The sequence below is a fragment of the Rattus norvegicus genome, chromosome 1 (assembly GCF_036323735.1).
Source record: "Rattus norvegicus strain BN/NHsdMcwi chromosome 1, GRCr8, whole genome shotgun sequence".
Taxonomy (NCBI): domain Eukaryota; kingdom Metazoa; phylum Chordata; class Mammalia; order Rodentia; family Muridae; genus Rattus; species Rattus norvegicus.
Genome location: NC_086019.1, coordinates 45,803,560 through 45,817,433, shown reverse-complemented (window position 1 = coordinate 45,817,433; position 13,874 = coordinate 45,803,560). Strand labels below are relative to the sequence as shown.

Below are 13,874 nucleotides of genomic sequence, written 5' to 3'. Positions count from 1 at the left end.
CTAGATGCTGCCTGGTGACAGTCTTAGCCTTTGGGCTGTCAGAAATTAATATATTCTACAGGTTTTACCTAAAAGCAGGAAGGATGCTGGGTTAGATACAAAGGTGGCTAATCAATAGCTATTAAGACTCATCGGCTCGAGATGATTTTGGTTTTGGTATGCAATATTCAGCTGTGTAGAAAGGAAGTTCTAGTCAGCTTCTCAGCAGGCAGAATATTCGACATAGGTGTGGCCTTTTGAGGCTCTCCGTTCATAAGAGCGCTTTAGCACAGAAAAAGAGCTTCATGCAGTCAGACATGCTTTTTAGTCCATTTTGATGCGTGTTTGCAACGGAGAGTGTGGTACAGGCAGAAGGGAATTGAGGTGCACAGCGAGACTCTTCTCACAGAAGGATATTCAGAATCGGAGCCCGTGTTCATTACCAGGGGCGCACGAGCACGTGCGCAGGCATCTGGAGCCAGGACACTGGCCCTATTTTTAGTTCCTTTAAAAGTAAATGATGGGTAAAAAGCGAAGTAAATGAGCCACCTCAGTGTCCTTTCTCCTAATGCTATGTCATCAACATGGGAGTGACTCAGCAGGCAGAGGAAAGAGAAAAGCCGCAGTGTTAAGAAGCCAACCGTGTCTACGGTGGCCATGTGACGGTACGACACATTGCTGCTTTCACGTTCTGAACAGGAATTAGAAAGATTTACTTGCTAAGCCACTACCTAAAGACTATACATGGACTGACCCTGGACTCTGACCTCATAGGTAGCAATGAATATCCTAGTAAGATCACCAGTGGAAGGGGAAGCCCTGGGTCCTGCTAAGACTGAACCCCCAGTGAACTAGACTGTTGCGGGGAGGGCGGCAATGGGGGGAGGGTGGGAAGGGGAACACCCATAAAGAAGGGGAGGGGGAGGGATTAGGGGGATGTTTGCCCGGAAACCGGGAAAGGGAATAACATTCGAAATGTAAATAAGAAATACTCAAGTTAATAAAAAAAAATAAAAAAAACAAAGAAAAAAGAATTAAAAGAGAATTGAGCTGTCAAGAAAAAAAAAAAAAAGAAAGATTTACTTGTCCTGTTGTGTCTCCTTAACGATAATAACAATGTTGAAGGTGTTTGGGTGCCACAGAGTTATAAACAGGAAAAGAAAAGATTAAAAAAAAAAAGCAAATAATTACACTCCTACTAAGAAGTGTAAGGCCAACTGGGTAAATTCATGGTAACGATGTCACCCAGTCTTTAGAAACCCTGTTTCATATTGCATATATTATGGTATTGTATTGCACTGATTAATTTCACTTTATAGGTGAGGAAGCTGAGGTGTGGGGTGAATAGCATTTGTCCCAAAGTCCCTCAGATAGCTGGAGGCAGCAGGGTCCGAAGTATCCACAGTCCCTAGTCCATATTGCCTGGTCACAACCGAATGAGACAGATAAAGGGCAGACAAAAGAGGAAGTGGGGAGTGCGGTTTTGTCTCTTCTTAAAAATGACAGTGTGACCCAGATTTCTGATGGAAATATCTATTGGTTGCAGACTGGAGGGCTGTGAATATTTTAGGAAATCTTAACTCAATGGAGGCTGTTGTCAGCCAAAAACCCAGGATAAGCTAGGGTTAGTGTCTAGACAGAGGAGTAAGGTGTGCCTGGATGATTTCCACAGGGAACCAAGTGTCGTAAAGTCTTTTTCATTGGGAAGTTATCTTTGATACACGGATGCACACATCTAGCATACATCAGTTAACCAGCAACTCAATTTGTCAGCACACAAATAGAGATGTATTGACAACGGGAACCATACACCATGCTTATTCCAAGCAACATACCCGAAAGCCCTCATGTGGGACTTGTTATGCATGGTGCTTGTCTCATCTACAAATTGATGGGAGGGTAAAAGGAAGTCTTTGGCGGAATTACAGCAATCAGTAAAAGGTAAAAGGAAAAGATGAGAAAAAAAAGGAAAAGAGAAAAGATTTCAGAGATCTCAACGTGAATTCAGACCAAGGGTGCCTCATGGGTATTACTCCTATAGTATGTCCAAGCAAGTAAGTGGGGTTTTTATTGTTGAACCACAGTCATGTGTGGAAATAAATTTCAGGCTGCAGACCCTCCCGGGTAGAAGGTAAATAGTACCCTTATGATATGTGCAGTTGTTCAACTGCCATCATGAGAATGTCATTGCGTACAATGGTAGGAGCCCGACTATCTAATAAACTCAGTGGTGTGTACTGACAAAGAGACAACCTGTGCTCTTATCAGTTAGCCTTGGTCCTGTTTCCTAACCACAGCCCGTCTGGAATGGGGAGGCAGTTAGGTATGAAGGTGTGTGTGTGTGTGTGTGTGTGTGTGTGTGTGTGTGTGTGTGTGTGTGTGTAGCTGACTACTCCAATCAGCCAGGGAAAGAGACTCAGGGAGAAGCCGTGTGCTCCAGAGCTTAGCTTTATATGAAAATGTAGCAGAGGAACCTTCAGGGCGAGCTTTCCAGTGAGCTGATCCCTTTGGGGAGTCTGTACCTCCGTTTCACCCTTACCACTGTGGTCCTTATTGTCTTACTACTTGAATCTCAGAGGAGACACTCTTGGAATGTGGATGCCTTCACGGGGTGCTCTTACCACAAATACCCTGCCTTTCAAATTGTCCACTGACACATTCATCAAGCCCCAATCCCAGTAGAGACCACTGTAATAATACCTAAATGCTATTCCACTCTGTGTGTGTGTGTGTGTGTGTGTGTGTGTGTGTGTGTGTGTAACCACACTGACAGCCTTTTGTTTCAGTTCCTTGTGTTTCTGCCCTACTCCATTTATGCTAAAAGTGTCAGGATGTCTGATAAAAATGCAGAAGAAGCCTGACACACAAAAGGAGGTAGAAAATAGATTATTGGCAGAATACAGAGAGGTATTTCAAAGGATGTGTAGCTTCTCGGAGACATTTGAACATTGAACCAAATAGGATTGTCTTTTCTTCTGAGTGAAGTTTTGCAGGGCCCTTCCATGCCTTTTCAGAAGCTGCAAATGTCAACGGAAGCCATAGATGTTGAATTCCCTGTATGCTATACATAGTCTTCTATCACCACAGGAGCTAGAATATATACTCACTTTAGTTAAGGGGCCCTCAGTGATTTATAAGTAGGTGAAGCTACCATTCCATAGTTAGTCAGTTATAGATTTCAACTAGAGTGGCCAGCCACCTATTATGATACCAGTTAAATGATTTTTTATGTCAGAAACCTAACGTGTTCTGTGCTCTTTATAATGAAAGGAAACTTACAGGTCTTCAGGACAGTGTCCTTCAATGCATTGGGTGAACCACAAATTATTTCATGGAGAGCAGGTGTCTAAAATATAATAATCAAGAGATAAAAGGACCCATGGACCAATAGTATATGAGAGTCAGTTCTGTCAATTGACACAACCTAGAATGTCCTAGGATGAGTCTCAGTGAGGGGTTGTATGAATAACATTGGCATGTTGGTGTGTCTGTGGGGGATTGTCTTGATTGCCCTAATGGGTATGGAAAGACCCAGTCTGCCAGTGAGTGGAGCCATTTCTTTGTCTTGGACTGTTTAAGTGTAGAGAGAGTAAGCCGACTGATCGCTGAGCATGCCTGCCTTTGTTTCTCTCCTGTTTTCTGTAGGTTTGCCATTTCAAGTTTCTGCTGCCTCGGCTTCCTCGCACTGCTGCCTGTAACTTGGAATTGTGAGCTCAAACCAATCCTCTCTTCCCTAGCTTACTCCATGTCGGGGAATCTTATATTACAGCAAGAGAAGTGCATTTAGAGCAATGTGCTTCTTTATTAACATATCCAGCAGCATGAGCTGGGAGAAAGCCTGATATCTTAAGATATCTGTATATAACTCAAGTGGCAATGGAGGTTCCAGGAATTGTGGGGGTGGGGATGGGAAATCACAAATTAAGGTGTGTGGCTTGTGGCCAGCATATACAGTTGAAGATGCTAAATTTCTGTTAGAGGTTAGTGACTATGAAGATATATTCTTCGTCCAAATGTATAGACCTCTTCGGTTCTGCTCACAGTTACTTTGGTGATAACCATGAACCCAATGAATATAATTACATATGCAAGATTATGAGTTGATATAAATTTTAAGTGCGTGCGTGTGTGTGTATGTATAAAACCTTAAACATAATTGTGCATATTTGTTAATTTTATAGTCTTAAACATTTTGTAGTTATTACATGTATTGTGTGTGTAGGGGTGGGTAGGTAGGTATTGGGGGACACATTCATAGTGCCTGTGGAAGCTAGAGTGCACTTTTTGGAATTAGATCTCTCCCTCTACCTTCACATGGGTTCTGGGTTTATTAAACTTAGTTCATCAGGAGTAATATTTAACCTTTTAAATGATCTAATATTTATGCCAATAAAGACACTGGGGGCAGGAACTGAGGTTAAAAAAAAAAACCCTGCTAGCTCAGTGAGGTAATTTTATTCTCTGAACTATATACAAAGTGTCTACTTACAAGCCTGATTCTACAATTAAACTGCCAGCTCTTTAGAAATCTCTTTCTATCTGTGTCATCCCACTGAGCTAGTCTACCTTTCTCTTGAGCAACTCCAAACCCAAGAGGGCCCCTTAGCTCTCTTTCCTAAAAGACTGTTTCACCTGGTCCATGAAGCTCCAGATTTGACTTTTTCTCCTGCCCAAATTCTTTGGGTCATCAAAAAAGTCCATCTGGTCCTTTCCTTGACAATGTGGTATGACGTAATTTACACTGGAGAAAAGATGTGACATGTTGTGTGTTCTTATGCAACAAACTAAGAGAAGACCTGCAACTGGAGTGAGCAGGGGCCTTGGGATTTACTAGGGAACAAGGAGCCTTCGGGGCGCTGAGGCTCCTCTACCAATACCTACTAGACTGGTGGCAGCCATGTTTCCAATGTACCCTCTGTGTCAGTATCTCTGAAATGAATTGATATGTGGTTTTCGTGGAATGGTTCTGTGCTTTTCCTGAAATAGGATAGAATTCTGATCCTAGTTGGGCATGGTGGTGAACACCTTATTCTCAGCACTTGGGAGCACTGGGCAGGATGATCAAGAGTTCAAGGCTACTCTTGGCTACGTAGAGAATTTGAAGCTGGCCTTAGTTACACAAGATCCTATCTCAGTGCTAAACCCCCTTTCTCCCTGTTTTTAAGATTCTGGTTTCTAAGACTTTAATGTCAAAGGTAGGAAATAATTAGCCATAGACTCATGATCACATCAATCAAATAAGAAAATGTCTGTTTCATGGTTGAAAACTATAGGCAAGTTTATTCCATGTATCTTAGCCAGCTTGGGATGAAATATCAAAACGCTATAGAGGTGCCTTCTTGCAAAGTGTATCTGTTTCTCCATGCTTGTGAGACTGGGGAGGGACACTGGCAGAGTTGGGTTCCAGTGAGTATTCTCTTCTGAGCTTGCAGATAGCTATGTTGTGACATGTACCCAGTTTGGCAGATAATGCTGCTCTGTGCAATGATATTCACAGTGCTTTTACTGTAGTGGGACTGCATTTTCCAACCTCTCTGTACCAGGCAAAGACATATTTCTCTAGGCCTGAAGATGCCCTTGGGACTTTAAGGAATTTATTTACTTAGTTTTTTTTTCTTTCGGGGCTGGGGATCGAACCCAGGACCTTGCGCTTCCTAGGCAAGCGCTCTACCACTGAGCCAAATCCCCAACCCCTTGTTTACTTAGTTTTTTAATGTCACCTGCCTGTAGGCACTTAACCCTTGAAATAAACATTAGTGATTCTTACATTGTTATAGATTAATGCGGCTCCACAATGGAAGTGCTCCACATTGGATTCTGCACGCGATTTCAAAGACCACGTTCTTCCACAGGGTCTAGGTCTAGAATAGAGAGGAATGAGATAGGTCTTTAAAAGTAGTTCATACATAATTTTATCATAACAGAGCGTTTGGGTTGAGGTGCAGTCGGTTGGATTTAATGTTCCTGGCAAGGACTGAAATGTGGCTAATTCTATGCTACGGATTAAAGAAAAACACTCCAGCAGTCTGGAGAACAGGAAACTCAGAGGTACATTTTAAAAACACCACACTCATGTTTCAGGGTTGGAGGACTGCCTGGATCATGTAGTCTCTGGTGCTGGAGATTCTCATACTCCTTGGAATACAGCTCAGATTTCTGGTTGCTCTTACTGTCTGGCCCCAGGAGATGACCCCTAAAATGTAGGCATCATTGCTGTCCTGTGACTTCCTGTATCCCCATCAATTCTTCTAGTTCATGCTGAGGGGAGCAAGGCGCAGATAAAGGGAGAACCAGCATGTTCCTTATGATGTAGTGGAGACGCCAGGTTTGCAAGTTTGTAGGCAGCAGGGGGAGAGGGGGATATGCTTTTCTGGAAAAATCACAATATCTCAATTCCAGAGATATGGTGTTTCCATACGGCCCCAACAGAGCAAATGTCTCAAGGACGCACCTGAAAAAGCACCACTTGGAACTCTCTGGGACATGGGCTTGCCCATAGGTAAACTGCATAAGACTATAGAGAATACTGAATAGGATATTGATGTATTTCTCATGTATATTATTCTGCTGGTGTTAGGAGTCGAGCCTTTAGGAGATGGGCTAGTCACGAAATTCATGAATGTGCTATTGCTGTTCTAGGGAATGGATTTGATGTCTCAGATGTGGGCTTTTGATAAAAACAAGATGTTTGGCTTCATCATTCCTGTCTTGAGTCTGTGTGTGCGTAGTGTTGTTCTGCATTGTTATGACTAAAACCTCATGCCACCTCTGGAACTTTCCAGCTTCTGGAGCTATGAGCCAAACAAGCTTCTATTGTTTATAAATTCCCCAGCCTCTGGTATTTTGTTACAGTACCAATAGACAGACTGAGGAGCCCATATGGTCTACACTTGGTACAATGGGTTTTAGCCTCAGAGATCGATGTAGCTAAAATAATGCTTATTTCAATTACAACACGTTTAGCACAGTGAAATATTTTAGCTGTAATTGGGAGGACTTTTTTGTGCCTGCCCAAAGATAATTAACTGCAAAGTATATGCTTCAGGAAGTGGGTGAGTTAATGTGCTTTATGAATTTTATTGATTGTAAACCAGTTACACATGGAGGCCCTTGGGACAGTTGCTCTGTGTCTTTTCTTCATGGCTAGATGTCAAGGTCATTTCACTGAACCAATTCCTTGTTTTTATGGTTTATACGACCAAATATCTAACCTTTTATCTATATTATGTTATTGCCCAAAAGAATGTTTACTGATCACGTAAAAGAATAGTTAATAAAGAACGTGAAATGTCTGTTCTGCAAACCTCATGGGAAATTGATTATGTGTCACACACATAGGCATAATTTAATACACACATGAATATATGAATGTGTATATATGTATATACTACATATGTCTATATTATATGTGTGTATATGCATACACACGTACACAAACACACATATATACACATACACACATACACACACGTATATATATGTAATTTTGTGTGTTTAAGACAAGCTCTCACTGTGTAACCTAGCCTGACTTAGAATTCACCTGTGTTCTGGGCTTCAAACACAGCAATCCTGGGACTACAGGAGGGAACCATCATTCTTGACTGGATTTATATTTTGGAAGGGCTATACTTTGCTTGCTTGGTAAAGGAAAGCACATTTCTCAGTAAATAACTTTGAGTGCTTGTGTGCATGCATGTGTGCTTGTGTGTATTTCTAAGGATCAAAAATAGGGCCCTACAGATGTGAAGCAAGTGCTGTACCCTGGAGCTACTGTTTAGCCTTACATTTATGTTTGAACTAGTTGAGGAATATTTCCTGAGGCTTAGTGAGGCATCTTAACTAGTAATACTTTTATGTTTCACTTAGTTTTGTATTTTGGATTTTGCTATGTGTTTCAATGTGTGCTTGTGAAATAAACGGTTGTTCTTTCATTGGAAGGAACATGGAGCACTGATCATGGTTTGTTCCTTACCTTCCTTGCTGTGGGCACAAAAATACCTGACAAAATCTAGGAAGAAACAATTGATTTGGGCTGGTGGTTCAGGGTCCAGTGCATCATGGTTTGGAAGGCGGAGTGGTAGAAGCCCAAGGCAGCCGGTCATGTTGTGCCCACAGATGGGGGCCAGAGAAATGAGCGTTGAGCCTAAAAGAGGCTCATTCTGGGATGTCAGGCTGTGGCAGGGCACTTAACACCTGCAGAGCGGGTCTACCCACCTCAGTTAAGCCTACTTGGAGACATTCTCGCAGATAGATACACTTGGACATTTTTCTCCTGTTGGAGTCTAAAGCAAACCGACAGGCACAACTAGCTATTAGGGGAGAAATGCCTTCCACCCTGCAAACGGTGTTTGGAAAGCCGATGAAATGCTCATGGGTCTACACTGGCACAAGTTGCCTGAACATCTTAGAGAAACGGGTCTTCATGTTTTAAAAACTGAGCCATCCAATGAATCTGATAAACCATCGAGGCACAGAACTTGACTTTTGGAAAGAAAATCACAAGAGAGAGAAAAACAAAGTAAAAACAAAAACAAACAAACAAAAGCCTGACCACTTTGCCTGAGTAATCGCATTCTGCACAGACCAGGGGGCAGTTGTGGACGTGGAGATGCCCCCCTCTTGCTGGTTATATTGGTCAGGGCAGCCTCTTTCAGCTTCACATCCCGCTGTGCTGGGGCAGACAACCGATTAAAACAAAACAAACGGGGACTGGGGAGATGGCTCAGTGGTTAAGAGCACTGACTGCCCTTCCAGAGGTCTTGAGTTCAATTCTCAGCAACCATATGGTGGCTCACAACTATCTGTCATGTCCTCTTCTGATGTGTCTGAAGACAGTGACAGTGTACTTACATAGATAAAATCTTTAAAAAACAGAACAAAAAAAGCTACGATTGGTCCTGGCTGTAGGAGGTGAACTGTAGTGTCCACATGAGCTGTCTGCAGCAGATGCTACAGCTCTGATTCTGGGCATGCGCACATATGTAACACTGGTATTAGTAAACGTCATAGGGTCTCTTTGCCACAAGAAGGGGGTATGAACAGTTCTTGCTTTTTATTTTTTTTTTAAAGTGCTACTTTCTTTTTCTTTTGCCTTATTTGGGTGTGAGTCAGTTTTAGCTGGGCACAGTCTTCTATGAATAAATAAAGACGTCCTCTTGATTTGGGACTACGAAAGTAGCTCTCCCGACTCCTGACTCCGGAGCAGCTTGCAAAGTTAAAGTTAAGCTTCTGGCTTCAAATCATTTGAAAATAATAAATCATTCTTTAGAAATCAACTGTAAAGGGCATTTTTTTAAAAAGGAAAACTTAGAAACTGTTAAGTCAAGGGGTGTGTATAGGAAAGCTCTTTATTTTTTCCCAAACTTTCGTCTTAGGTGAAAATTTAATAGTTCTTTAAAACTGAGTTGGAAAGCCAGGTGTTTTGATGCAGGAGGATTATAAGTTAGAGGCCAGCATTGGCTACTAAATGAGTTCGAGGCCAACCTATGTTACAAAGTGAGACTCTTTAAACAAGAACTCCCTGCGTCAAAAGTAAAAATCAAGTCATAGGATCCCAAACCCTGTATTTTCTTACGAATAGTATATTTTTAATTCAATTTCTTCCCTCTGCCGCTTATGCCATTCTGTCCTGAAAAATGTGGAACTGTTCACTAATGACATTCTTGAGATAGCCCATTCATCGAGCCTCAGAGATATTACTGATTTTGCTTTCCAGATTATTTCTGGGTTTCTTGTATTGGTTTCCAAACACTGAGAATGAATGCATTCTCACCTCCTTCTGCATCGTGAGCCCGTCTTTCAACGGCTTGGGTAAGAATGGATCACTCTGCAGAACGTTGGTGCTCGTAGGTGCTGTACTAAGCATGGTGAGTGCTGAATAAGGTTCGTACAGTGCCAGGTCTGTTTCCTCAAATGTCCAGATGTGACTTGACAGGCAGCTCGAGTACCAGCCTAAACCCTACCCACTCAGATGACTAAGATTAATCATTGGAGACACAAGTCTTCTAATCAGTCTAACTCTGCTAGGCTGCACATCTCCACAAGGTGCAGAAGAGGCAAAGGAGACAGTACACAATATACAGTGGTTGCTTGCAGATTTGAGGAAGCTACTTTCTGTTCCATTTTATGAGGGGCTTTCTTTCACTTTTAAGTTTACGACAGTGTGAATATGTATTTGTAAATATCCAAATGACTTAATTTTCCAAAGTGAAAGAGATGCTTTAGTTCCGACAGACTCAGGATGAATGGTCAAGACAGGTCTAATGCACTTTGCTTGTGTGTAGCGATTGTCATGTGAGGACATCTATCCCCCTGCATTTCCTGGTGGGTCAGGAGCCTGCCTCATGGAGGTCCAAACACTTAAAAGTGTAACAGGGTTGGGGCAAGGAGGAAGAGTAGAGGACAGAGTCATCGTATAATATGCGCTTAGCATCCATCTATATATAGTCTCTCCCTCTTTCCTATGCTTGGTCTCAGGCTCTCTTGGCTTCATCACATCCCTTCCCAGAGCCCTAAGTCATTGCCGCTGGCTTTCCCATCATTGTCATCAAGTGCCACACACACTTAGGTTAGAATAATTGTAGAACTTGCCCCCCCTTCTGAATGTTGGTACATGGTACTTAAGAATCTCTACCCCGAGAGACTCTAGAGCTCAAATACACGAGAGCAGGCTAAAGGACAGAGTGGCTGTGCTGTCCCGTGTTTGTAGCTCCTTGTCTTCTTCACCCTCTCTTCACTTGGTACCCTCGACTGAACTTCCTTCCTTACACGGCCTGGCTTGCTGGCTGGTCAGTCTAATATTGTGTTTTTTTTCTCTTTCTTTTCGCTCATGCTTTTCTTTGTTCTTAACAAACATGCAGAGAATTTACAGAGTGACAAGACTGTTGGTATCTTCATATAGTAATTATTTAGAAATCTAGCATTCTGAATAGTGGCAAGGAAGAAAACCTTTGTCATGGCCTATCAACCTGCAGCAAAGACAAGCAATTGCTTAACACATGCATAAGTGAGGTTGCCTCTTGGGGCAGAGAGTATTTGGTGAATGCTGGGCCACCTCAGAAAATTCAGGGACTCAGGCATGGGGTCTGAGAGGCCTGGGAAGAAGGGGTACATGTCTCTGCTCTGTAGTTTAAACATGTCCAAATGTGGCTGATAAATTAAATACCCTTATGGAAGCTGGTGTTGGAAGTGGACAAGGGACCCTGGCTACAGAAAAAGCAAGCAAGGAAGTGTGGCGGCCTGGGAAGAGGCAGGGGCTCCTCATGCAGAGGTCACAGGCCCACATTCTCCTCTGTTTTCTTCTCCAGAGGCAAAAGGGAGTATGAGTCACTGTGCAAATAATCATCAGAAAGGATGGGTGTGCATAGTAGTGCATGTGCATGTATGTGTATGAAGAAGGTTGGGGATCATGTGGGTAATCATTCATGAGTAGTAGAGTGGTTAGCATATCCAGCATTCAGCATGTACACCCACAAGTTATTTGATTACCAGAACAAACACTTGGCTATTATTTCTGTTACTGTTGCTGTTCTTGTAAGATTCCTTTAGTCTAGATTTGTGTGTGTGTGTGTGTATGTGTGTGTGTGTGTGTGTGCATGAACATATGTATAGAGGCCAGAGATCAACCTTTGGGTTGATTATTCTTCAGGTGTCTTCCTCCTTGTTTTTTTGAGACAGGGTCTCTCTCAGTCTTGGAATTCTAAGTAGACTAGACTAGAGAGCCAGGGATCCCCAGAGATCTCACAGCCCCTGCCTCCTCAGATCTGGAATTACAAACACACATCACAAACCCTTGTATGCCCCCTCCCCTCTTCTTGCTGTGGGTTCCAAGCAGAGAGCTCTCATCCTCACGTTTCCTTGCAAATACTTTACTGACTGAATCATCTCCCTGTTCCCATCCTCCTTTGTCTATTTATCTTCTACTTAATTTCAACTTGATTTTACATAAGACAATAAAATGGATTCATTCTGATTTTGTGTTTAGAAAGAAAAAAAATTTTTTTCAGGCTATGTTTGATGGAATGACACCCAAAGGGTTTAAACTTGAGAAAACTGTTAAAAGTAATTGTATCTTAAAGTTGTATTTTTATTGAACAAAAAAACTCAGGACACTAATATCATTTTTTTAATTTAGAAAGATTGTGAGAATAACTAATACCCCTTGAGGAGGTTAATATATTATTGAAAGTAGTCATTTTAACAGTTTTAAACTCATGTTCAAAGATAAAATTGGAGTAATTTTCAAAAGACATTAGTCTTCATTTCTTAGGAAATCACAGTGATTAAATTAACTGCAGGCAGCCTCTCATTATTTGAAGATAATAGGAGTATGTTGGGGGTTGGAGGAGAAGGAAGAATGGTGTATATCCTAGCACAGGCTTCACAGTTGAAACGTCTCCCACCTATTTCTCTTGGAGCAATTTATATATTCAGAGCATAACCCCCACTGCAGCTTCCTTTACTGTGCTTGGCTTAAAGTCCAACTCAAATGAAGGGCTAGAACGTTTTTCTTAGAATTGGAACAAAGAAGTTTTTCTTTTAATGGAGTGCATAATATGCCAATTCTAAAGAAAATGCTGTTATATGTGAAGAACTCTGAATATTGCAAAGACAGTTTAGTTCCCTCCTTGGATGTATTTCGGGGCCTTGTCCTGACTTCTCTATGAAATTGGACACTAGACAAGGACAGTAATGTCATGCTCATTACTTGGGCCTCTTAAATTACTCTTTCACTTTGAAATGAGCTTTGAAATTGCTGAGCGTTAAAGAAATTGCACATGGATGAGAGACTGAATGGATCCTTGTCTGCCATGTTAGCAGAGGCTTTCTGGAGATGGGAACAGTTTTCATCAGTGAAAAAAGAACACCCATTTTCTTTAAGAGCTTTCCGAACTCAGACAAGGAAGACAGCATTCTGTGTCTAGTCTCACCTATGTGACAACCACAGCCTCTCCTTCCCCGAGGTGGCCAGGGTCCTAGCCATCCAGCATGGGAGCCCGCTGCTGTTCTGCCTGGATGGTCTGTCTGCCTAGAGACTCAAATCACATGCATGCATTTCCAAACCTTCCCTGACTATACCCTAAACTAAACGGAAGTCTCACAAGGACCAACGTAAAAGGTGAAGAGGAAAAATGGTCTAGTTTAGCATGCAAAGAAATTCTTGTAGAGTTGCTGGTATTTATCCTGAAATGCTGTTCCTTCTGTTTGGGGAAGGTGGGAGACATGGCATTAAGCCTTTCCAGGGAAGAAGTGGAGATGCGAGATTTTATTGTATCAAATGTAAAGACAGGAACATGAAGGGAAGATGATAACCGAGTGTTTGATACAGCTGATATGCATCTTATATCAGCACCCACTGACTCGATGCTGTCTGTAGTTTAACCACGACCATTTAAAAAAAGCAGTTAGAAACTGTTCAGCTAAAGGGTGGTGTCACGCTGCTCTGAGGGAACAGGAGCTGTGAAACACAATGGAGGGAGGAGGGAAATGCTTTAGACTTACTTGCATGAGAATACAAGGTTTCTTGCTTTAGGGGGATGGGTAGGTCATGTCTAAATTTAAATTTTGGCCCCAGAAGCAGTTTTACTGCTTATATGAATGTGCATAAATTTCCATTCAAACAGAAATGATAATTTAAAAATTACCTCAGTGGTATGGCAGTATAAATCAAAGCACATTCATCCTCGTCCAAAGGATTTTATTAACTGGAAACGGACGCTGTTTACTTTACAGGGTGCAATTATTTAATGTAACTGTGACTGAAACAAAACGTTTGAACAATCTGTTGTGTAATCTTAAAATGTATATAAAGAAGGTAAATATTCTAAGCCACGAGTCCAAATGTTTGACCTTGGTCTCATTGTGAGGAAACATTTAGACAAACCCAGCTGGAGGGG

At 41.9% G+C, this 13,874-nt stretch overlaps 2 protein-coding genes across 7 annotated transcripts in view; one reads left to right on the top strand and one right to left on the bottom strand.

Annotated features, from left to right (window-relative positions):
• Oprm1 (opioid receptor, mu 1) overlaps window positions 1-13,874 on the bottom strand; it is a 253,352-nt gene that overhangs the window by 1,289 nt on the left and 238,189 nt on the right. For 2 of the 3 annotated variants that reach the window (NR_027877.1, NM_001038601.2), the window contains 2 exons: window positions 5,747-5,840; window positions 384-484 (listed from right to left, as the gene is read on the bottom strand). Coding sequence is in view for 2 of the 3 variants with exons in the window: in NM_001038601.2 (NP_001033690.1) it covers window positions 419-484; window positions 5,747-5,840 (160 nt within the window). In the remaining variant the exon portion in view is untranslated. Of the gene's footprint in view, window positions 1-383; window positions 485-5,746; window positions 5,841-13,874 lie in introns of those variants that run through there. The other variant, NM_001038600.2, reaches the window with a different exon arrangement.
• The window catches only part of Ipcef1 (interaction protein for cytohesin exchange factors 1), a 202,794-nt gene that overhangs the window by 39,612 nt on the left and 149,308 nt on the right, over window positions 1-13,874 (top strand). For 2 of the 4 annotated variants that reach the window (XM_063266112.1, XM_017589333.3), the window contains exon 2: window positions 3,625-3,686. The exons of the other annotated variants lie outside the window; for them this stretch is intronic. In XM_063266112.1, the coding sequence (XP_063122182.1) occupies window positions 3,625-3,686 (62 nt within the window). The remainder of the gene's footprint in view (window positions 1-3,624; window positions 3,687-13,874) is intronic. 4 annotated transcript variants of the gene reach the window in all.